This window comes from Chiloscyllium plagiosum, chromosome 28, assembly GCF_004010195.1.
Source record: "Chiloscyllium plagiosum isolate BGI_BamShark_2017 chromosome 28, ASM401019v2, whole genome shotgun sequence".
Taxonomy (NCBI): domain Eukaryota; kingdom Metazoa; phylum Chordata; class Chondrichthyes; order Orectolobiformes; family Hemiscylliidae; genus Chiloscyllium; species Chiloscyllium plagiosum.
In genome coordinates, this window is record NC_057737.1 from 1,426,600 (window position 1) to 1,451,644 (window position 25,045).

General features: G+C 42.5%; 1 protein-coding gene across 5 annotated transcripts in view; it reads left to right on the forward strand.

The window, feature by feature from the left end:
- LOC122563866 (flotillin-2-like) overlaps positions 1-24,420 on the forward strand; it is a 92,857-nt gene extending 68,437 nt beyond the window's left edge. For all 5 annotated transcript variants that reach the window (XM_043718065.1, XM_043718064.1, XM_043718063.1 and 2 more), the window contains 6 exons: positions 7,238-7,351; positions 10,129-10,248; positions 13,794-14,008; positions 15,146-15,329; positions 16,395-16,544; positions 17,437-24,420. In XM_043718065.1, coding sequence (XP_043574000.1) covers positions 7,238-7,351; positions 10,129-10,248; positions 13,794-14,008; positions 15,146-15,329; positions 16,395-16,544; positions 17,437-17,475 — 822 coding nt within the window. In that variant the 3' untranslated portion in view covers positions 17,476-24,420. The remainder of the gene's footprint in view (positions 1-7,237; positions 7,352-10,128; positions 10,249-13,793; positions 14,009-15,145; positions 15,330-16,394; positions 16,545-17,436) is intronic.
- Positions 24,421-25,045: the final 625 nt, after the last annotated feature.

Genomic DNA, 25,045 nt, shown 5'->3' on the forward strand with positions numbered 1-25,045 from the left:
GGTGCTATCTGAGGATCTTTGGTGAATTTCTGTAGTGCAACTTGTAGATGGTACACACTGCTGCTGCTGAGCGTCAGTGGGGATGTTAGTGGAAGTGGTGCTAATCAAACAGGTTGCTTTGTCCTGGAAGGTGTCAAGCTTCTGGAGTGTTGTTGGAGCTGCACCCACCCAAACAAGTCATAGAGTCATACAGCATGGAAACAGACTCTTCAGTCCAACCAGTCCATGCTGAAATAATATAATACTCAATCAATAGTACAGATGTTGAGGCAGATGATTAGTCTGGAAGGGCAGAAGAGGTTCATGAGGCAGAACGATTGCCTAATGGTCCTATTTTACCCCTTTGCTCCATATGTCATTCTGGTGAATCTACACTGTACCATCCTCGAAGGCCACTTTTCTGAGGTGTAGTGCCCAAACCCTCCAACAGTTTTTTATAACTGCATCATGACTTGCATCCTCTTGTATCGGAATCCCTTGAGATAAAGATTAGCATCGCATTAACATTTTGGCTTTTAATAGTTGCTATACTTCTGCTTAAAATTGTTCTGATAAAAGCTGATTTTATTTTTAAATTCATCTGTGTTGATCTTTTAAAAGAGTAATCTGTTGGATGTTTGCGTTTAAATACCAGAGCTTTCCCCCACTCTGTGCTATTGATTTGAATCTGCCAATCGGACGGAAAGATGGTGAATGCAGATGAGCAGTTTCCACAGAGCTTGTTAGTGGATTCAGGCTGTAATTTTGATTCTCTCTCAATGTGCTCCATTACAGGAGACTGGTGCTAGCAGAGCTTTAGAGAGTGAATGGCCTTCCTACCTTTTTGGCTGCTAGGTAACAAACATTTGGAGTGAGGGACGAGCAGTGTGGGTGGGATGGGCGGGTGCAATTGCACAGGCCACGTTTAAACATACCTTGTGACTTCTGCATTCAGCTGCTTTCTCCTTGGAGTTGTGTCTGCATTATCTCTTCACGTCTCAAAAGGAAGAGAGCTAGCTTAACTTCCGGTGTTCATGGGTAGCTGCAGGTATCACTTTTACAGGGTGTGGATGGTTTGGATTGCACCAAGGATTGGTGCTGAATCACTGCCTGTTTCTGATTGCCATGCATGTTCCAATTGAGCAAGTAGGTCAGCAATTGTCATGGCCAATGATGCCTGCAGATGATATTTGGCCATCTGAGATGATGAGCACATGACTGAACATCTGGAGTGCTGGCCAAAACTGCTGTAAGACCAAATGGTGAGGACCAAAGACCCACTCCATGGACAATCTGTTTGAGCCAAAGGAAGACTATCAGTGTAAAGATGTGAAATGTTTGGTGATGATCTGGAGACAGTGAATAGCTTCAAGTAACTGGCAACACTAGTGGCAGGAGGTGGTGGGAATACAGAAAAACAATCAAATATTGGATTAGCTCTGGCTGAAGTCTTACATGATGGAAAAGTCTCGCTGAAATTCAGCACCAGAACCTACAAGAGATTTGAGAGGGGCAACAACTAGATAGCAGTGTGATGCAGAGGTTTAGCTGGATGTGTGGAGTGATTTAGTAAAGGTGCAATCAAGAGTCAGCACATCAGGAAGTCAGTGAAGACAGGGAGAGCATCAAAACAAGTTGCTGGGAAGGGTTTGAAATAATGGTCTTCTGCCAGATGAGGAATGTGTTGGGGGTGAGGAATGGAGAAGAGAAAGGCTTAAGACAAAGTGGAAAGATGCAGTGAAAAGAAACTTGTACCGAGATTGGTTGAGGAATGTGAGACTGATAGGAGGAGGTGAAGGGAGATCATCAATCAGCAACACCAAGCAAAATGGGAGAAGCCAAAAGAAAGGAAAAAGAGATGTAGGTGGTTCAGAACTTTAAAGTCTTGTTTAGGTTAGTGCAGTCAAAGCAACCAACTTGACCATGCCACGTATAGTCATAGAGTCCTACAGCACGGATTTTTTATTTTCAAATCCTTTGAAACACAAATCAAGCCTGCTTCCTGTTCTTTTTCTCAGAGGGTGGTAAGTTGGGTCCAAGTCAATGTGTTTGTTGATAGAGTCTAGTTGGAATGCCATGTTTCTAGAAATTCCCATGCGTGTCTCTGTTTGGCTTGTCCTAAGATGGATGTGTTGATCCAGTCAAAGTGATGTCCTTCTTCATCTGTATGTAAGGATGCTAGTGAGAGAGGGTCATGTCGTTTTGTGGCTAGTTGATGTCCATCTATCCTGGTGGCTAGTTTTCTGCCTGTTTGTCCAATGTAGTGTTTTATTCAGTTCTTGCGAGGTATTTTGTAATTTCCACAAAAGCCACAAAAAGACATGATCCACTATTACTAGTATACAGATAAGGAAGCACACCATTTTGACTGGGAAACACATCCATCCCAGGACAAGCCAAACAGAGACATGCACGAGAATTCCTAGAAGCATGGCATTGCAACCAGAACTCTATCAACAAACACATTGACTTGGATCCCATTTACCACCCCCTGAGGAAAAAAAGGAAATTACATCGCCATCTTGAATCTCTCTAAGTTTGTATACGGAATCCTAAACACACAAATAGAAAGTGGGTCACAAACACATTGACTTGGATCCCATTTACCACCCCCTGAGAAAAAAAGGAAATTACATCGCCATCTTGAATCTCTCTAAGTTTGTATACGGAATCCTAAACACACAAATAGAAAGTGGGTCATCAAACCAGCGCTTCACCAGAGGCTCACTGATGCTGTTACTGCGTATGGTAACGAAATGTCTGAAGACCTTCCAGCTCAGCGAGCAAACTTACATCCAGAACCTCAACCTGAGCTCCAAATCTTCTCAAAACTCACCAAAGGGCCTGTCTTCATGACTATACGTGGCATGGTCAAGTTGGTTGCTTTGTTTAATGGAAGTACTTGCTCAGTAGAGAAAGTTTAGCTCCTGAATGCTATTGGAGCTGCATCCATCCAGGCAAATAGGGAGTATTCCAACACACTCCTGACTTGTGCCTTGTAGATGGTGAATAGACTTTGGGGAGTCAGGAAGTGAGTTACTCACTGCAGTATTCCTAGCCTCTGACCTTTTCTTATAGTCAGTGTGTTTATGTGGCAAGTCCAGTTGAGTTTCTAATCAATGGTGGCCTCCAGATGTTGATACTGGGGGATTCAGTGATGATAATGCCGTTGAATATTAAGGGGCGATGGCTAGATACTGTCACGTTGGAGATGGTCATTGCCTGAGCACTTGTGTTATGAGTTTGTTACTTAGCACCTAGCAGCCCAAAGCTGCTCAGGTCTTGCTGTATTTATTTGGACATGGAGTTCTGCATTATCTGAATATTTTTGAATGGTGCTGAACATTGTGTAGTCATCAACAAACATCCTCACTTCTGACCTTATGATGAGGGAAGGATATTGTTGAAGCAGCTTTAAATGTTTGTGCCAGGACACTACCCTGAGGAACTGCTGAAGTGTCCTAGGGATGAGGTGACTGACTTCCATTAACCACAGCCATAATCTCATGTGCCAGGTCTGACTGCAACCAGTATTCTGTGTTGCTGATGTTGCTTGAGGAATATTGACTAGAACATTCATCTGATGAGCTTCAGTTAGCAATGTAGGATCATTCCTCCTTCTGAGAAGACCAGATGGAGCATCAGTTCAGTGTCCCGTTGTAATGATAGCGTCTGTAATAGTGCAGTGCTCATTCCGTTCTGTGATGAAGTGTACTTCAAGGTACACTTGATGCATTGTCAGTGAGCTATATAAACACAGGAGGCATCACAGCTGAGTTTGTTCAAACAGCCACCCAGAGTACTGTAAGGCCCATCGGTGGTCACCCTTCCACACTCCAAAAACCTGAGGTTGGGTTTAGAGTTCGGTTCCCATCAGCTAGATCAGCTAACTGCTTGCATTCTTTCAATTGAACCCGAGATATTTTATGGTGTCTGTGTCTATGCTGTTGATTGATCTACGGGAACTGTAATGTGCATTGTCTAGAATGGTTGTGTTTCAGCACTTGTATACATCCTGCACAACTGGCCTGTACCAGTGTATAGGTCCACATGTGAAAGTGCCTATGCCTCTTTATGAAAGCAATCAGCTTAACCTCCAATTCCTGTCTTCCTGTTGTGTTTACCTAGCTTCCCTTAAGCGCATCTAAGAAGATTTTTTAAAAATGGTGCACATAGGAATACCCAGCCAGATTTTCCAGAAAGAAAAATCACAGGCACCAACTGCAGTCCTTGTTTCAGCAGAATCTTCCACCTGTGGGGGGAATCTTTAAGACAAATCTTCAATGTGGGTTTTGTGTGACCTGAAGTATTCAGTGAACCATAACACTCTATAGCGGGAGGTCATTTCTTCAACCTCAATCTGTTCAATGGCTCCCCTTTCTATGGAACTTGTGATATTAGAAGCATGTCATCATTCAGCTATATATAAGTCTCTAGAGCTGTTATTTTTAGACTGAGGTTTTAGAACCATGTTAAGAATGTGAGGAGAGTTTTTGGTTTATATTTTAAGACCCGATGGAGTATTCGCTGTGCTTGCGTTTAGAAACTGTGATGAGTATGTATTACCTTGACCCTCTGATGACCTGTTTTCTTATTTAAGAAGAAATGTACATTTTTCATGTTTCACTTCAGAAGAACTGATCTTTGTAACAGTGCTTTCTCAGATTGGAATCAGCAATGACGGTGTTTATTTTCCTGGGTAAAACATCGATGCAGACACTAAGTGAGTTTATAAAGTCAGTCACATGACACCAGATTATAGTCCGTCAGGTTTATTTGAAATCACAAGCTTTTAGAGCACTGCCTCATCATCACCTGACAAGGGGCCTTTGTCATTTTACAAAAATCGTGAAGTGAAGTTTGAACCCCCCAGTCATGATGGTGTGAAGGTGGGAGTCTGACAGGCTGACTCTGTTCCTTATCACTGAACTGAGCTTGTGAAATCCTGGAATGATTTAACTTGAGCCGTTCTGACCTGAAATCTAAATGAGTTCCTGAAACTCTGGTGCAGAAACAGTGCTGTAATTCTGAGAGCCACAGGCTACATGAGCTAATGCATTAACCCAAGTCTGAGGAATGGAAACTATTTGGAAGGTGCTGGCTTACTGTCTGATGGAATTTCCATTTAGTGCACAGAATTTACAATGTGAGCTAGTAGGCAGTAACTGGCAGAATCTTTGCAGTTACAGTGGTCATCAAAGCGTTTTTTCATGTTTCATGAACATGCCCTGTGAAGCATCACTAACTCCAAGCAAAAGGTTTGCCAGTGAAATTGTCATCACTGGATATCATCCAGGAAATGACCGGTCATTTTCCTTGTTCAAGACTGTCCTTAGTTATTTCATCAGGCTTTTAAATAATGACATTCTTTAAATTCCTCTGAATTCTCCATATGGGGAATGTTCAGCCACTTGCCATCTGTATTTTTTTGCTGATTTTTGAACACCCTTGCCTGATTTCAAACCAGAGTCTCAAATAGTCTGGGTTCAATATCAAATCCTTTTCTGACTCCCCAGGTCATTTCAAATTAGCCCCCAACTTATTTTGTCCTCACTGTTTTGTTCCATCTCTGTCTGTGTCTGTCTGTCTCTCTCTCTCACTCTTTCTCTCACTCTTTCTCTCACTCTTTCTCTCACTCTTTCTCTCACTCTGTCTCTCTCTCTTTCTCTCACTCTTTCTCTCACTCTTTCTCTCACTCTTTCTCTCACTCTTTCTCTCACTCTTTCTCTCACTCTTTCTCTCACTCTTTCTCTCACTCTTTCTCTCACTCTTTCTCTCACTCTTTCTCTCACTCTTTCTCTCACTCTTTCTCTCACTCTTTCTCTCTTTCTCTCCCCCCCCCCCACCCGTGTGTGTGTGTCTCTGTGCATGTCTGTGTGTGTGTGTGTCTGTCTCTTGCTCTCGCGCTGTGTGTGTGTGTGTCTCGCTCTCTCTCTCTCTCTCTCGCGCTCGCGCTCTGTCCCCCCAGAGTCTAGTGGAGGTTTACAGGAACGATCCAGGAGATGAAGGGCTTGTCATGTGAGGAGCAGTTGAGGACTCTGCCCTGACTCGATGGAGTTTAGAAGGATTGGAGGAGTCCGATTGAAACGTTGAATACAGTCAGGCCTTGATCGAGTGTTTCCACAAGTAGGAGGGACTAATACCCAGGGGCACAGTCTCCAAGTGAAGGTAGTGGTGAGGAACTGAGGTGAGGAGGAGTCCCTTCAGGCAGAGGGTGTGGATTCTGTGGAACTCATTGCTGCAGAGGGCTGTGAGGGCAAAGTCATTGAGTAGTTTTAAGACACAGATGGATAGTTTCCCAGTTAGTAAAGGGATCAAGAGTAACAGGGAGATGGCAGGAGATTGGAGTTAAGAAATGTATCAGCCATGACTGAATGGTGGTGCAGAATCAATGGACTGAATGGCCTTGTTGTGCTCCTGTATCGCATGGTCGTTACTGAACGAGCAGAGAATCATCACAGCAGAAGTTTGTGCAGAGTATTAGCTGAAGAATGTAAACTGTGTTTTAAACGTGAATCAAAGAATGAATTTTTTTGTTAGCTATTGCTCAATTGGTAGTGCACTCTTGAGTATTAAGTCAGTGCTTCCCAAATGTTTTCCTGATTGATTGTCACCCGATTTTGAGGTTTGCAAGTTTTCACCTTTCCTCTGAGAACAGAGCCAGGGGGCCCTGATAGAGCAGGAGCATGGCTTTTGTAACTTTGGCCAAATCCACAGCAACCATTGTGGTTCTGATGCTGTGACCCCAAAACACAATTATTTCTGCAGAAACATTTTCTGTAGGTCTGTTCCCAGTGTTTCATGAGCCTTTTACCAACATGTTCACCAGGGTCACTGGATATCCATTTGATGTAAAATAACAAGTCCAAAATGCTCAAAACGGAAATCCTCGAAAAGTCAGGTAGCGTTCATGCAAAAGGGAAACTGAGATGTTGTTTCAGGTCACTGACTGTCCATCAGAGCTGGTTATTATTCATTTGTTTGAAGACCATCCTGTGACCATTCTGTGAAGCAAACAAGAGAGTGCAACTGTTCTAAATGGCTCTCCCAGAATGAAACACTGAAATGTAGCATTCGTTTGATGTGTCATCACATTCACTTCAATTTTGTAATACAGTCACTCCACTTTCGAGTTGGATTTGATTGTTGTCAGCTTGTTCTATGCTGGTACTCTTGCAATGAAGCATTTATTCCTCTCGATGGCTATTCAGGGTACTGGTGACCTTCTGTTACCTGAGTGCCTGTTCTTTTTTTACAGGATGTTTATGACAAAGTGGAATATCTCAGCTCACTGGGGAAATCACAGACAGCGATAGTGCAGCGCGACGCAGAGATAGGAGTGGCAGAAGCCGAGAGAGATGCTGGAATACGGGTAAGCATGATTCTCAAACTGTAAAATGGCAAGGAATTGTATGCCATTGGAGTTTGATCATACCAGCAGTATAAGTGAGACTGGATGTGGAAAAACACAGATATCTAACTTCTTACTCAGGTTAGTGAGAAAAGCCACACACTTTGCAATGAACTGTTTAGAAATCAGATTTAATTTATGTTTATTTTTAATCAGTAATCTGGAGAATCTCCTGTAGTAAATTGCCAAATGCAAAACAACTGAGCTGTGTGGTATTTGTGATCAAGGGGAAATGTCTGGTTATAAGTTGCTTTCAACAGAGTTTTTCCCTTGTGAGCTCATTAAACATATGTCCACAAATAGTTTCTCATGGTTTAGTGATGTCTGTAACCTGAGTTTCCCAGATTCACCTCTGGCCTCAGCTTACTTTTTTGCTCCCACATCTTTTCTGCCACTGTTCCCTTTCCACATCACCACCTCAAGGTGTTTACCTGTTATGTAGCTCCAGCCAATCTATAGTATCTTAGTAAGTGTGACCTGCCAAACGATTCTAACTTGGTTGATCAAACAGAAAATAAAACACTTACTTCCTGCAAAAAGAAAGTTTATTGACTCTAACAAAAATAGAAGTTGCTGGGAAAGCTCAACAGATCTGGCAGCATCTGTGGAGAGAAATCAGAGTTAACGTTTCAGGTTCAGTGGTATCTCCTTAGAACTGGCTCTACCAGCTTATCAATTCTACCAGTCTAACAGTTCTCTTTCCCTTAGTTCCAACTGTTCCTGCCATTACATACGGTGATGCTAACTAACTGTTTCCCATGCAACCTTAACTGCTTATTACATTAGCATTGTCAATCTTGAGTGTGTTCCTGGAGATTTCACATGACCATACCAGTGACTTGCCCCACACTATCATTGGTTCATGTTCCAGATGTTGTACTTTGCTACAGCCAGTTGAAAAGGGAACAGGATCATCATTACCAGTTGAATTCACTCTGATGCTGATGAAATAACCACTTCCCCTTCCTTGACTGGTGAGTGCACCAAGTACATGAGAAATAAGAACAGAACAAACTGGAAGGAATCAGCAGCACGCCTCGCAGCATCTGTGGGGAGAGATAAAGTTAATGTTTGAGGTTGATATGACTCTTCTTTGGATCTACTGTGAAGAAAGGTCGTGGGGCTTATAATGTTCGCTCTGTTGTTTTCACCACCAACACCTCCAGACATTCAGAGTCTGCAACATTTTCAGTTTTTACTTCAGATCTCTCTCAATTGCAGTATTTTGCTTTTATTAGAGGATATGAGAACATTTTTTGCTGTCACCTGGAGGTTAATCTTCATCTGGAGAATCCTGGCCAATGGCTATCCAAAATGCAGCTGTGTGGCAGTATGTTATGAACAGTTTTTCAAGGGCAAATGTTGAGGGGCTGTTACAGCTGAGCTCTGTCCTCCTCCTCATGCGATTCCCAGATAATCTCTGGCTGTGGGAATGCTGATTCACCTCCTGTTCCATTTGTTTGCCTAGAGTAGCCAACTCCTAGTTGACACAGCGTTGTAGCTGAGATCTCTTAGTGTTCAGTGTCCAACAAAAATAGTGTACAGAGGAACCTCAATTATCCGAATATCAATTATCTGATTATCCGATTATCCAAAGGGGATCTCAAGGCCCTGATAGAAACATTACGTCACAGAGCTGTTTCAACCCTGATTTGTCTTTCGTTTACAGCTGGAATGATTAAAAACGAACTCAGCTCACTGAAATGCTGTCGAGAACAGTCCTGGATAGTCCAGGCACTGTCTCTAAATGACTGAACCCTGGTCACTCTCGCTTTCTCTCTCTCAACCCATACTTTCCCCACACACTAGACAGGGATGTACTCTAAACCCCTCAGATAATCTCTGCAACATTGTCCTGTACAGAGCAAAGTGAGAAGTTGTCAAAAAGTTGTGTGTGTGCGCACGCGCGCAGTGTGCTTTTGCTTAGTCTCCTGAGCAGACTTCACAGAAAACTTCAAGCCCCAGAGGAAATCAATTATCAGAATTAAATAGTGCCCACCCACCTCGCTTGGGTAATCTAGGTTCCTCTGTACACTCTAGTATAAGTTGAGCCCTTATTTTTGTCCAAATAATCTAGAATTTTCCATACGTCTTATGTAAATGTCGACCCTAGTTCTTAACAGATGAACATTTGAGTCAAGATATTATCCTGTATATAAATGTAATGATGAGGAAATGAATTGTTTTCTGTGCTGATATGTGTCTTGATGTATAATTCACACTAATTTGGCGCAAATCAAAGAAGGATGGAATTTTTGATTCTAAGGCAAGGGCTGGACGGTGCAGAGAATGAAGATTGTACCAAAGCTGCCTGCTGAACTCGAAGATAAGCTATTACAGTTTCACCAGTTTGTAATCAGAAATCAGCAGAAGGCAAGCTTCTGCTACCGATATGGTATTTTGGGCTGTAGTAGCATCAATTTCAGCCCCTCTAAAGTAGTATCCATATAATAGTTGACCCCATAAAAATTGAAAAAAAGGTCTAAGGATTTTGACCTTTACACGAGTATATGTGGCAAATCTTTAGGGGAGCTCCAGGGTGAATTCCTAAATCATACATTTGTGTTGTGACTTCATTCACTTTTTAAGGTTTGATTCATTGTTGGCCAGCAAATCCTCATTAGTCTTTTGTTTATTTTTCTCCATACTCTCTCTCTTCTTCCCCCCCCCCCCCCCCCCCCCCCCCCCCCCCAAAACACCCGTCTCCCCTTCCCACCCACCCAATAAACATCCCACAGGAGGCTGAGTGCAAGAAGGAAGCGATGGATGTTAAGTACAGTGCTGACACCATGATGGCTGACTCCAAGCGAGCATTTGAAATGCAGAAGGCAGCCTTTAATCAGGAGATAAATATAAAAGTAAGTGCCTTCTGTCAGGACCGACTACTCTCACTCATTGACAAGTTCAATAACTCAACGCGAACCCAGGGAGCCCCTTGGAAACTGGAAATTATTCATTCTTCTTAACATGAGTATGTGAGCAAGAAGCAGGAAGTGATGGTCAGTCCCTCACGCCTGCTCCCCCATTCAGTAACATAGTTGTGCCTTGGTTAACCAATTTTTATCTACTCTTTTTGAACAAAGTAGGTGAAGTCAGGGCAGTGCAGTCGATATGATATATGAACTTTGAGGGCCTTTTTAGAAGGTAACATCTTGTAGACTCCTGGCAAAGGTCGGGACCCAGATAGAACTGTTTGAAAGATGACTACAGAACCACTATTTAAAGATGGTAGGAAGTGGTGTTCTACAGAACATCATTAAAATGCTGGAAATATTCAGGCAGCATCTTCAGGGGAAAAAAGTGAAACTTCAGGTCAGTTTCCTACTCTGTCGTATTTTGATTTTATATTAGTTTATCTGAGGGAGTGTGTGCAACAACGAATATTAAATTTTTGGAAATATGGTGTTGAATTTGCAGTGATAGCAAAGCACAGCACATAATCATCATGAATGACTACATTACACTAAAATACAGAAAGATACTGACAGGCTTGGTTAATGCATATCTAAATGGCAAATGAAAAGAATGGGGTGTTTCATTTTTTAATGAGGAATGAGTGCAGTAATTATTTCTCAGGCAAAAAACAAGTAAATGTGTTAGTGGATCTAAAAGACCTGGGAATGCAGATTCTAAAATCTACAGACGTAACGCTGAAGTTTCCTTTCTAGAGGAATAGAATTCTGAAATGAGTTAAGTGTACATTTGATCTTGTTTACTCCACAGTTGGAGTATTTCTGTGCAGCCTGGACTCAATTGTAGCTTTAAAAAAAAGGGACTGATAACACGAGGTGAGCAGATCAAACTTACAAAAGTTGAAAAGGTCCTACTTTTGAAGGATTTCACTTAATCAAGAAATTGAGGTGAATTGTAGTGGCATACTAATTCTTAAGTTTTAGCCTTTATTGTGCTTCACTTAAGAGCTGGACTCCTCTTGGGGAATGTTTGGATATATAACATGGAAACTCAATGCAGATCAACTGCCAGAGTGGATGTTGCAACATTTATAAGATATTGGGACAGCTAAATGGGTAGGAAAGGTTTAAGGGATATGGAGGAGAAAGTGAGGTCTGCAGGTGCTGGAAATCAGAGCTGAAAATGTGTTGCTGGAACAGCGCAGCAGGTCAGGCAGCATCCAGGGAACAGGAGAATCGACGTTTCGGGCATAAGCCCTTCTTAAGGGATATGGGCCAAATGCAGACAAATGGGACTGGTTTAGTTTGGGAAACCTGGTCACATTGACGAGTAGGACCAAAGGGTCTGTTTCCATCCTGTATGACTCTCTGACTTGGTGACTGTATGACCAGTGAGTGTTGTGCACAGCATTCCAAGTGTGGCCTAACTAAAAGTTCCTTGGATTTCTCTGTAATTTTCTGTTGGATCATGTGCTTTGCCATGTGGATGAGAATTAGTAAGGCCTTGAAGTGACTCAAAGGGCTGGACACAGAACAAGAACACAGTTCAAGAATAGTCTTAAAGCAGAGCTGTAAGGATCAACTTTGAGCCCTCCTGGGAACATGGAAGGGCATTTTACTAGATGCGGCGTACTCAGTGGGTCAGAGCACACAATCATCTCATGCAAGGGCAACGATGGTTACAAGTTCAAGGCTCTCAAAGGGCATTGTGAAGTATTTCTTTATTCAGCGGTCAATCATCAAATTTGAATATATTCTCTTGAATAACTAAAGCACAAAGTTTCGAAACGTAGAAAATTGGGTTAGGCCATTTGAGTTAGGCCTGAAGAAGGACTAATGCCCGAAACATCGATTCTCCTGTTCCCTAGATGCTGCCTGACCTGCTGCGCTTTTCCAGCAACACATTTCCATCTTAGGCCATTTGGCCCTTCTGAACTTACTCCACCATTCGTTATACTCGCGGCTTCTCATCTAACTCAACAGCCTTCTCCCCATGCCCTTTGATCCCTTGAGACCCACATGCTATATCCATGTGCTACTGGGGAAAGAGAAGGCAAGTTGGTATTCTGAGTTTAAATCCCATGCTGACCTGTTCCGCTTCACCCTGGCCCTTTCTCAGAGACTGCTGCCAGAAGGGGAAAAAGAAAAAAAGAGTTTTAAAGAAATGAGTGAGGAGAATGATGGATTCTGAAGCCGAAAAGGAATCTTCAAATCTTCATGAAATTAAAGGGAATAAAGATTGTGTTTGTTCAAAGTATAATAGAATATTAGGATACAGCAAAGTCTATTTAAACATTTAGGCAAGAGGATTAGGCAAGAGTTGTACAGCATGGGAACAGACGTCCAGTCCAACTCCTCTGCGCCAACCAGACATCCCAATCTGACCTCGTCCCATTTGCCAGCACTTGACCCATATCCCTCTAAACCCTTCCTATTCATATACCCATCCAGATTCCTTTTAAATGTTTAGTTGTACCAACCTCCACCAATTCCTCTGACAGCTCATTCCATACATGCACCACCCTTCACATGAACAATTGCCCCTTGTGTCCCTTTTAAATCTTTCCACCCTCACCCTAAACCTATGCCCTCTAGTTTTGGTATCTCCTACCCTGGGGAAAAAGACCTTGGCTATTCGCTCTATCCATGCCCCTCATGATTTTATAAACCTCTATAAGGTCCCTCAGCCTCCGACACTCCAGGGAAAACAGCCCCAATGTATTCTGCCTCTTCCTGTAGCTCAAACCCTCCAACCCTGGCAACATCCTTGTAAGTCTTTCCTGAACCTGTTCAAGTTTGTCAATATCCTTCCTATAAAGGGGTGATGATTGATGTTTCCTTCGGGAAAGGTCACCCCAGTTGTTGTATCTACCAGTTGCTGATAGACTGCTCTCCCACCACACTCCTCTTCATTCCCTTCTGTTTTGTATTCCTGTTAAAGTGGCTGTTACTTTCTGCAGTTCCACATGGTGTCCTGTACAAACCTGCCACAAATAACCATGCTTCAAGCGTGACACATCACAGGGCAAGTCATAGATCAATGATCAAACATGGGAGCATTGTTCTGTTGTCAGTCTGGGAACTGAAGCTAACTTTAGTGCCCTCTAGAAGTGCTGGCAGAAGCAATGAAAGCAATCTCTCCTTTTCCACTCAACTTCTGTCCCTCCACTCTTCCTTTTCTGGCCCTCACCTGCTCTTTCTCCTTGCCCCTCCTTGGGTAAGACTGTTGCTGGAAAACCTCTCAATGGAGGGCCATTTTCAGTCAGGCTCCTTAATTTTATTAAGAAACACTAAAACCATACTCCACCTTCGAAGGTTTTGAGGTAGGTTCTTCATCTGCTATCTGAGCCAATAGAAGTTCTGGATCTAATTGTGGTGTTTGAGTTTGATTTGTACCGGCCTGCAGACATTGAGAGGGTTAAAGCTTTGGCGTCACTGTCTAGCCTGAGCTATTTTAATGCTTTGTCTCACATTTTCATGGCTGTGTGTAGAAAGCTGAGGCCCAGCTGGCTTATGAGCTGCAGGGAGCCAAGGAGCAGCAAAAGATCCGACAGGAGGAAATCGAGATCGAGGTGGTGCAGCGCAAAAAACAGATAGACATCGAGGAAAAAGAAATCTCCCGTATGGACAAGGAGCTGATTGGGACAGTGAAGAGACCAGCAGAGGCAGAAGCCTTCAGAATGCAGCAGGTCGCTGAAGGCCAAAAGTAGGTGTACCTCCTTCACACACTGAGACGCAGACACACATGCGCACACACACACACACACACACAGAGTCCCCACACCCGACATGCCACTGCCATCATTCTCGGCTTCTGCTGTGATGATTGGACGTTATTGAAATCACATTGTCCAACTAAAATCACAGAGTTGAGTTTCACAATCATAGCACTGTCTCATTTCAGAAGGAAGCCATTTTGGCCCATTGTATCTGCTTAGCCTTCCTAGTGAACAGTTTTAACTTGGTGCCATTCTCCTGCATTTTCCACATTACGCTTGATCCTCTTACAAGCGCTAACTGTTTCTCCTTGTTTAGAAATATAGCAAATCAGCCATTCAGCCCTTTGAGCCTGCTCCACCATTCAATATGATCGCAAATAATCATCCAACTCAGTCCCTGTTCTGTATCCTTTGATCCCTTTAGCTCCGAGAACTGTATTTGGCTTCCCTGTGAAAACATTCAATGTTTTGGCCTCAGCTACTTTCTGTGGCAGAGAATTCCACAGGCTCCCCAGCAGATATGTCCGATGGGACATCAGATTGAGGCCCTGGTCGACCTTTTTTTTTAATGGAACAAGGCCATCTCTGGGAAATCCAGCATTTGATGCGCATCCCTAAATCACCCCTTGAACTGGGTGACTGCTGTCCCTAAAAGGGGAGAACTTGATGGGTTTTCTCATGGTCACCGTCACAGAGACACACTTTCACTTCAAAGTACAGGATTCTGTGATCATTGTTTCAAAGGCTGTGTGGGTCTGTTCTGGAAAATATTCATTTTCCTCCCCCACTATTCACTGTCACTAAAACCAATGATCTTATCACTGTGGGGTCTTGCTCTGGATAAATTGGTTGCATTTATTTTCTGTATTACCGCTCTCATTTGAGAAAGTGCTGCATTAATTCCTGGGATTAGATTGGAAGTCAGCTGTTTCTCAAGTGTCAGTGCAGACTCAATGGGCCAAAGGATCTCCTCTTTTTTTTTTGCTCCTGTATGATTCTATGGCTTCCCCGTTTGTAAGATGCTTCAGACTGTGTTGAGATGGTGCCGTATTAATGCAAGCCTTTTCTTTTGTGTCCCTGTTTGGTCACTCACCTCCCACGATTCTCTTTCTGTTGTCCTGCAGAGTGAAACAAGTGCTGATCGCCCAGGCTCAAGCTGAGAAAATCCGCAAGATTGGAGAGGCGGAAGCTTCATCGATTTCAGCCATTGGCAAAGCTGATGCTGAGAGAATGAGACTGAAGGCAGCAGCTTACCAGCAATATGGAAACGCAGCCAAGGTGGCCCTGGTATTGGATGCTCTTCCAAAGGTAAGCTGGCTGTTCTACTGATGCAAAGGTGATGATGAAGGGTGTTTAGTTAAATCCCTTATCAGCTTTTATTGCACCGTGTAGTTGGTGAGCTAGCAATAGCTGAGTCAGAGTGCTCATTTGTGCAATGACTGAGAAAAACTAGAAGTAATTTTATCTCACGGGGTCATTTGAAGGTATGGTTACTTAACTTCATAGAATCCTAATATAGAAGCAGGCCATTTGACCCATCAAGTCCGCAGCAGCCCTCCAAAGACCATCCCACCCAGACCCACATTCCCTACCCTATCCCCATAACCCTGCATTTCCCATGGCTAACCCACCTAGTCTGCACATCCCTGAACACTGGGCAATTTGCCATGGCCAATCCACCCTAACCTGCACATCTTTAGACTGTGGGAGGAAACAGGAGCACCGGGAGGAAACACACACAAACATGGGGAGAATGTGCAAACTCAGTCACTTGAGGATGGTGGAATCAAACCTGAGTCCCTGGAGCTGTGAGGCAGCAGTGCTAACCACTGAGCTGCCGTGTTACCGCATGAGAATAGACAACTTAAGAGTGAAACAGTTATGCATTTGAGAAAGAAAACTCTAAAAGGAAACTGGAGGTGACAAAGACGTAGGCATCGAATAAAACGTGTGTCTTGCATGCAGTTACATCCTCTGTCTGAGTCTGCCATTCCTCAAAGGCCTTTTATTGATCCTAACATTTGCTGTTTGTCAACATGGGATAGAGTTCTGGAGGTTTAAGGGTAAACCAGTTGAGCATGCACTCCTGATGATGCCGCATGTTGGGGTATTGGGAATTCCATCCGCCCAGTACATTTCAACCACTGACCCACTCCACTCCTGCCCAGTTCCCAGCTGTAGCAGGAACTGTGGAGCGCTCTGCATTGAGGAGGTGTCGGAGGCTAACCAGAACTATGCAGATACTGGAGAAGGGAGACTAGGAAATTGCCCAAAGCTGTTGAGATTAATCTAGCAATTGGAGGGGCGGGGCAGCATTTGCATTTCAGTCACATCATTTCTGTTTTAATTCTGGTGAACTATCTCTCTGCCCAGATTGCTGCCGAGGTCACTGCTCCTCTTGCAAAGACTGATGAAATTGTGATTCTTGGAGGAGACAATAACCGTGTTACCTCAGAGGTCACCCGCTTATTGGCAGAGGTCCCTGCATCTGTCCATGCTCTTACGGGAGTCGATCTAACAAAGGTCAGTGTCCTGTTTCCTTCCAGCATCTCTCTAATTCCAGGTTCTGTGCAAACGTTGACTAGTAAGTATTTGGTTGAAGAGATTGGTGACAAATTGTACGTTTGTCAGTCAAATAGCAGTTTAATATTTCTTTATGATTTAGTGAAGCACAACACAACTTGGAAGCTCAGCTCAACACACCAGTTTAATCTCTCAGACCGAAAAGGTTGCACTCACACCCCACTCAGTAACAGCAATTTGTATTTATATAGCGCCCAATAATGTAGCCATGTCACAGGTGTTTTGCAGTGTTCTCAATCAAAACGTAGCACCGTGCCACTTAAGAATATCTTGGAGCCAGTGACAAAGGCTTGGATAGCGAGGAAGCATCTTCAATGAAGAGAGATGAAGTCCATGAGTGGGAGAGATGTATAAGAGGGAATCGCAGAGCTTGGGGCACAGGCAGCTGAAGGATGTCAGTGGTGGAGAGGTTCATGATATCAGGGTCGGAGGAATTCACACATGTGGATGTTTCAGGACTGGAGGAGGTTACAGAGGTGGGATGGGGGGAGCTTTGAAAACAAGGGTTAGAATTTTTAAATTGAGGAATGGTTTAACTGAAAATCAATGTAGGTTACCAAGCACTGCACAGATTGTCTGATCTGAACTGACAATTCCAATGCTATTGAAAGGGGGATGCTTGATCGTTAAACCAAGGGCCCTATTGTGTTTTCAGGTGGCTGTCAAAGACCTCTTAGGATAATTAGTGGGGAGTTCTCCTCCTGTGAAAGCCCATTGCCAATTGAGAGTTGTATAAGATGCAGTATCATCCATGTAATTATTACCCAGAAATAAATCCCAATTACTCTTTCAATATGGTTCTCTTAAAATTACATTTGTCTTTCTTTTCCAGGTACCTTTAATCCAAAAATTAACCAACGCCCAGGCCTGATCATGAAAAAAGCCACAACAAATTCAGGATATTTCTCCATAGAAAATACTATTCCACAGACCTCCACCTCAGAACACTTGAATAAGGAATTCCTTTTCTACTGAAAACTTGTGCGATTTTTCTTTTTTAGTTTTCTTTCCGTTTTGGTTTCTCTTTAAAACCTCTGGTGCCTTAATTTAATCCAGATCAGATATTCAGTGCATTAATAGTATTTTTTTTTCTTTCTCCCTTAGTAGTCTGCTCTTTCACTAGTTGTTTTCTGTTTGTTGCTGATCATTTAAGAACAAAACTGATTCTGATGTCCATGTTGCAGGCTGTCTGGAGGGGGTTACTCACCTGTGGGGAAAGTCAGCATTTGAAGAGTTGTCCTTCCTCTCCACTTGCCGAACCTTGTTCCCTAGTTGTCATAGCAGTGCCATTACCAATCCTAGCCCAATATGCTGTTACTGTCAGGTTATATTTTTTTTAGGCCATAATGATGTCAGCAATGTTGTTGGTGAGGGATATGATTTTAACGAACCTTGGAGTGCAGAAGGAAGCCATTCACCCCTTTGGCCCTTTACCAGCCCTTTTTAAAGATTTGGGAGTGGAACAAGTTGAACCAACTCAGTGTCTCACTTTGTTCCCAAATACTTACGTTTTGAGGAGAACTCAAATATTTATACCTTTCTGGCTCTGAAGTGTTCTTTTTGTTTTTTTTTTATTTAAGTACCAGTGAGTGTCCTGGGCATCTCTAGACTCCAATGTGTGAATCTGTAACATGGACACAGAAAGCAGAGTGTGACAAATTCTGAAGCCATAAGTAAATCCAGCAAGACAGTTTCCCTTCTGCTGAAGGGATCTTGACACAATCATGTAAAGATAATGCCATTGTGATGTTGCTAATCTGATTTCTGTTTTCTAAATAATTTTATTGTGTCCAAAGAATGGAGAGAATTGAATAGTGGTGGTTGTCATGGGTTGGTGTGTAGAGGATAATTGTGGATGTTTTCCTGGAGTGTATATTGAGGTATGATTGTCACTTGCTGAACTGCGTGACGTTGTAGGTCAAAATCTCATGTAAAACTGAAATTCACAGTGGAGTCTGGTATAAGGTGCACAGTGTACACGAATAACGTTTATGGGAATGATTACTATTTTGTCTTGGCTATTGAGTGTCTTGTGTGTTGTACCTATGACTACATCACACATGTACCACAATATGATCTCCAGTTGATTTAACATTGAATTAAAAATTGTCCTCTACTCACCAGCATTCAGAATATTCCTTTAACTTTCTCTCCTGCTGGGGAAATGTGAGAGCACAAGTACAGTGATCGTTTTCTGACTTGAAGTGGAACTGCAACTGAAATGTACCTTTTGGAGGTTGGAGAGCACATTCCCCAGTGTGAGTAATGGCTCCACACTTCAATCATTGACGCATTACAGCGACTTGTCCAAACTGCTGCCATGATGTCTGTCCCAGGAAGATTGCATGCGTTGACGGTAGCATTACTGAGTCTCATCAGATCAAAGTTATTCATCTGTCAGGAAGAATTGAGCTTTATATTCTAAACTGGTTGTCAATCAAGGGGTAGGCATTAAAACCACAGAACAGTGTACAGATTCCAAACAGCGTGGTATTGGCTGGTCTCTATGAAAAGTCTTAAGTTCAAATGAAAAAGGTAAAAGTCATACAATATTATCAGTGAGTTTATGAGGTTTGTTTGTAGCTGCCGCAACTTAAATTAGTGATTTTATCTTGAATCAGTGACTTGTTAAAAAAGCAGAACATGAGACAAACTAGTTACCTTTTGGTTACTGTGTGAGGCACAGTGTGATTCCACTCACAAAATAATCCCCTCCCTCCCTCCCTTGTTATGGTCCACGTAGTTGCATAGCGGGGTTATGTACAACCTGTGCTGTCTAGTTACTGACTATGCAAATTCTATAATACAAGCTGCAGCAGCCTTTTGTAACCCCCAGACATTGAACCCAAACTCCTGTGGTACAAGTGGCACACTCAACCAGGATGGGTGCTCTCAGATATGCCCGTTTTGCAAAACGTATTCTGGAAACAGAAGCCTTAATTTACATTACATTCAAATGGAGGTGGAGGAAAAATAATTGTCGCCAAATTGAATTGATGTATGCAGTTCACTTTCTGTCCAAGTACTAAACTTTACGGTTCAGTCTCTCTGGGTAGTGTTACCTTCCTTCTTTCTGAGGCTGCTCATTGTGTCTAATTTTCTCCCCTTTTCTCTTGCACAGTAAGGATTAGTATCTTTAATGTGGTTTTGTTGTCTTTAACAATTAGATCTAAAACTGAGTTTGGTTCTAGGTAGGATGGAATTTTCCTTTCAGTTGGTGCAGACATGTAATTTGTAGGGTAATACATCTGTCAGGCTGTTTGAAATTCACTACAAAAGGTTCGGTGACTTGAGGTTGCATTTCTGTTCAGGTAAAACTCCCAGTATGTGAGGAAATCCAAGAGTAACGCTGAGCCAATGGGAGACTGTTAACTGGAGAGTGGCCACTGCCTTGAACAGGCCCAAAGTATTGGTCGCATGTTTTTTTTTTATTGTGTGGACAGCTGGAAGTATCTTTTTTAAAATAAATATTTTTAAATTTTATCTCATTTCTTTACCTGCTAGAAATGAGTTTGCTTCAGTACAGTGGGTGCAGTTGTTTGAGTCAATCAAAATTTATGGGTTAAAAATAAATCTTTTATAGAAAAAAACACAAGTTGAAAAAGAGGTGAATTTAGTCTATTTAATATGTACTCTTATCAGTTCTATAGAGTTAGTGCTAATATTATGTAATCAATACCAGTGATTGTTCATGTAATCACATTTTAAGGTGGATTTATATCCATCCTAGTTACCATGCAGTGAATATTATAAACACTGACATTTTTCCTTTTGTCCTGTTTGCCTGTTTTCATCAATTCTTGACTGCAACAAACACAAATACCATGTCAGTTTGCCTCATTTGGTAGTGTGCACACCTCCAAGTTCAAAGGTTGGTAACTCAAGCCACACAACGTTTCAGCCAATAATTTGCAGAAGTGCAGTACTGAAGGAATGCAGCACTGTCTGGGTTGCTGTCATTTTGGTGAGCTGTTAAAGCAAGACCCTGTGGTGATCGGTGCTTGAAGCAGTTAGACGCGTTTGAGCAATGAGGTGCCATATAAATGTGAGTAACTACTTTTAGGTTGTGTTTATTTACCAGGCAGCAGAGATTCCAGGCTGGCTGGCTGATTTGTGTATGAGCTTTCTGTTTTTTTTCTGGTCTTGGTTGAGTAGACACCGGAGGAATGCAAAGCTATGGGACCAGGGCGGTAGAGTTTCACCCGACAGGTCTCCCGAGATCCCATTGGTGAGGTCAGCACGCTCACCCTAATACCCTGCTGTTTTGAGAGCACAGCACTCCCGGAGTGAGTGTGTGTGTATTGAATTTCATGGGCACTGAAGCACAACTTGACTAAGTCCACCTCTAATCCCGTGCCATCATTCGGAGGCCAGATCAGGGTTATTCATGTTTGAATGTAGCAGCAGCCCTGAGTCTCTAATGTAAATATTACAAAATCCGAACCCTGAAACTAAGAGCTCAGGTTTAAAAAAACTGAACAGATTGCTTGCTTTATAGCATCTGCCAAATGCAGCTTATTTAAGTGCATAAATGTCTGTAAAACTAGGGCTGTGATCCTCCTTTCTTTCTTTAAATAGTTGCTCCAGAGCTTTATTCCATGTCCTTTTTGGAAGCAAAAGATTTTCATTTGAGCTGTTTGCTCCAGTGCTCCTGACCCAGCAGAATCCCCCTTTCCCGCCAACTCTCCAGTTAACTTGTGGATGTTGCTGCATTGCTAAATTCAATATTGACACAATTTGAGGTGGGGGGAGACTCTACAAAATAAAGGGAATAAGACCACGACAGGTTTCAGTGTGTACAACTTGTTCAAATTGAAGTTCCCTTATCAATTTATATAGGAACATAACTGCATAACGTTGGTTGCTAGACAGAGTTTATCAGTAAGATTGTGGTGGGATGCGTTTAACTGCTGGTTGTAAAAGATTATTTCAGCAACTGCTTAGCTTACTGGTGAGATCATGCTTCAAACGCTGGATGTGGAATTTTTAAAACCCAATCCTCAAAGTATAGGACATAACTAACACTCTGACAACAAGACAGGAACCCAGCACTCAGGGGCCTGTATATTAGGAACTAATGTACATTTTTATTTTGTATTTAACATTATTCAGACTCTGCATGAATGAATAATAAAGGTTTGGGTGATTTTAATTGTATGAATAATATCAATAAAGTGTCTGAAAACCTGACCAATTAATTGGGTAATTTGAATAATTAAAGTTATTAAGATTAATGAAGGTGTACATCAGGGTATTGAATTAATCAACCTACCTCCAAGGGGAGTTATGTTACAAGTTGCAATAGCACAAGTACAGTATCTGAACTGAGTTTGACAGAAATCTTGTGATTTGGGTGTGAAGAGAATGTCTCCTTCACTTTTAAAAAGGAGGAATTGGTTGTCATTGTATTTAAAGTCTCCTTTTAGTAAAGAGAATGTGGATTGGAGTGATTTTTGGATTGTATGAATTTTTTAAGTGGAGAACTTAATTTAGACAAATGAGAAGCTTGGATTGTGTCACCTGTTCCTTTTGGGCCCGCCTGGCTGTTTATTATAATTTTTTCATTTTTCTAAAATCCATGCATCCCTGCACCGAGAGAATGCCCCAACTTGGTCATTTAGGCTGCAGTAATGAAAGAGGCTGTGCATCGAAGGGGAAAATAATGGGAAGGATGATCGAACAATGGTCAGCAGTGGTTCACGGAGTACTCTGCAGGCTCACTTCAGTTAAAATGCCATGGATTTAAGTCCGACTTTGGAGACTTGAGTACCCACAAATCAGGGCTGATACTCCATGCAACACTTTTGAGGTTGGGGAGCAACATTGAGGGAGTGCTGCAGTGTCGGAGGAGACGGGGCCGGATGGAGGGGTGCTGCGGTGTCAGAGGAGATGGGGGCTGGATTGAGGGGGTGCTGAGTCTGAGGTGCCATGTTTTGAATGAGATTTTCAACCAAGTACCTGTTTGCTTTCTTGAGGTTATGTAAAGATCCCACTCGACTCTTTCAAAGATATGGGATCCTGGCCAACGTTTATCTCCCAATCAACTCAGGAAAAAAATGTTTATTTTATCGTCGTCATGCTGCATTTTATGGGCATGTGCTGTGCGCACATTGGTGGCTACGTTCCTGACAGCAAGTGAGGATACTTTAAAAAAGGAACATGCTTCCTCAGCTGTGAACTGCTTCAGGACATTGAGGTTCTGAAAAATCCCCATGAAATACACTTTGTTCTTTCCCTTTGGCATGAGCTGATTGGCAGAAAGGGTGCTCACTGTGATGCATTCCCAACAATGCCAGTGAGCATGCCATGCTCTTAAGCGAGAGAGAGACTTCACCCAATTGCTCTGTCATGGGGTCAAACAGCCATGTACTGATGGTAGGAATCTAACCATTTCAGCATCTCTCACATCGCTTTCCAATTAACTCCACTCTTCTGCTCTGTATCGTTGCCCTGTGCATTTTACTGTGTTTCCTACTCCTAGACTTTGTGACCTCCCAGTGTCTGCCCTGAGACACCCCTTCAGAGTTTCTTTCATTGAGGTTGTCTCTTTTATTCTGAGCTCTGGTGCATGCAGTTAGTAACTTTACCACCTACAGCATCATCTTGCTCTTAGGATTCACCAGCAAAGTCACAGTCCTAGTAATCCAGGTTTGCAGACTAATGTTTTGGGGCCATCGATCCCACCTTGGTAATGGCTGGAGTTTCATCTCAATGAATAAAAATATGGTATTGCAGTCTACTGATTGTTGTTTTAAAACAATGCAGTGTCCTTTTTTAAAGAAGGAGATCTGCCACCCTTACCCTACGTATGACTCCAGAAATACAGCAATGTGGTTGACTCTTAACTGCCCTTGGAAATTGGGGAATAAGCCACTCTGTTCATTGGCAATTAGGCAGTGGTTAGGTGGTTGTTTTTGAGTGACACACGTGCTGCGTTGGAGGGCCGTTTTCGGTGCTATACCTATAGACCTCTGTGACTGTAATTAAGGATCATCTGCAAATCCTGGGCTTGCCAGTATCAACTACTCCATTTGACAGAATGAAGAAAAATATGTTGTGATAAAACATTGGCTCATGTGTTGGTCAAGTAAACTTTAGTAAAACAGAGTAAATGTGTTGAGTCTGCCCTTCCCTTAGTATGCCAAATGCCAAAGTATCTGTCTGTGTCTTTTTAATATGCAGGTTGTTGCAATAATCAGGATGAACTATTACAAATTCACAATAATTTCTTATCTACCCTGAAAACTTTGTTTTATTCAAAGGTGAAAAGTTCAGTAGTTTAAAAAACTCAAGTAAATTAGTGCCACCTTTTGGTTGTAGCAGTTTTAGGTGCATCATTTTAAAGGCACCTATCCCACAGATTAAAAGAGAAATTTTAGCTGCTATTTCTAACAAACGCACTATGCTGGAATTGTTCCAGACTTGCTGCAGCTTCCTCCTAGTGCCAAGGTACCAGAATTTCTGAGATGTTATTATTTGGCTCATTGGCATTTGTTTAATAGTTAGTGGCATTGTAATAGAGGAGTTTGGAAATAAAACAGCAATTGGACCAAAATATTGAATTGTCTGAACAGGTTGAAGACTTTGCCAGAGCCTGTGTTTCTGCTGGCTTGAGTTTACCAACACCCCATCAAGATACCTGTGTGCTTTCTTGTCAAGTAAATAGAACATGTTTGTGATTTCACGTAGAACTAGAAATGCTTATTTTGTCCTCCTTCCAACATTGACCCTTCCAGACGTCCTTATTGGTGTTTTACCTCTTGGGAAAGTAAGTCAAAGTAGTGTCATTCTCTAGGTTCCTGATGTTATAAGGATGGTATGGACCTGGGCTCAGTTCCAGCCTTAGGTGACTGTGCAAATTCCACGCAGACAAACTCCTCCCTGTGTCTGCATAGGTTTCCTCCCACAGTCCAAAGATATACAGGTTAGGTGGATTGGCCATGGGAAATGCAGGATTACATGGATGGGATGGGGGAAGGATTGGTTTGGGTGGGATGCTCTTTGCGGGGTCAGTGTGGACTCGATGGGCCGAATGGCCTGCTTCCACACTCGAGATTCTATGATTATTTTCTATAAATCAGAGGAGGGAAGTTGTATTTTGACATGTCTTCACATCCAACTTGGAGAAATACCTGTTAATTTACGGCGCAGAGTGACCTTATTTTTTACCCCTAATCTTCAATCCAACATCCACAGTGTTATTTCCCTGCAAGGCATTGTCTTCCCTCCGGTCTGTCACGACACTGGGATCAGAGGTAATCTATTGACCATTCGCTGCTGCTGTTTGTAGCATGTTTGGCCACGTTTACTCAGCCAAAGCCCCCTTGTATTTGCCATTTTGTTGGGAAATGTCATTGGATTCAATGCTCCAGAAGAGAATCAGTGATCCAGCTGAGATCTGAGTGAATCACAGGGCAATATGTAGCCCCTTTCAAAATATA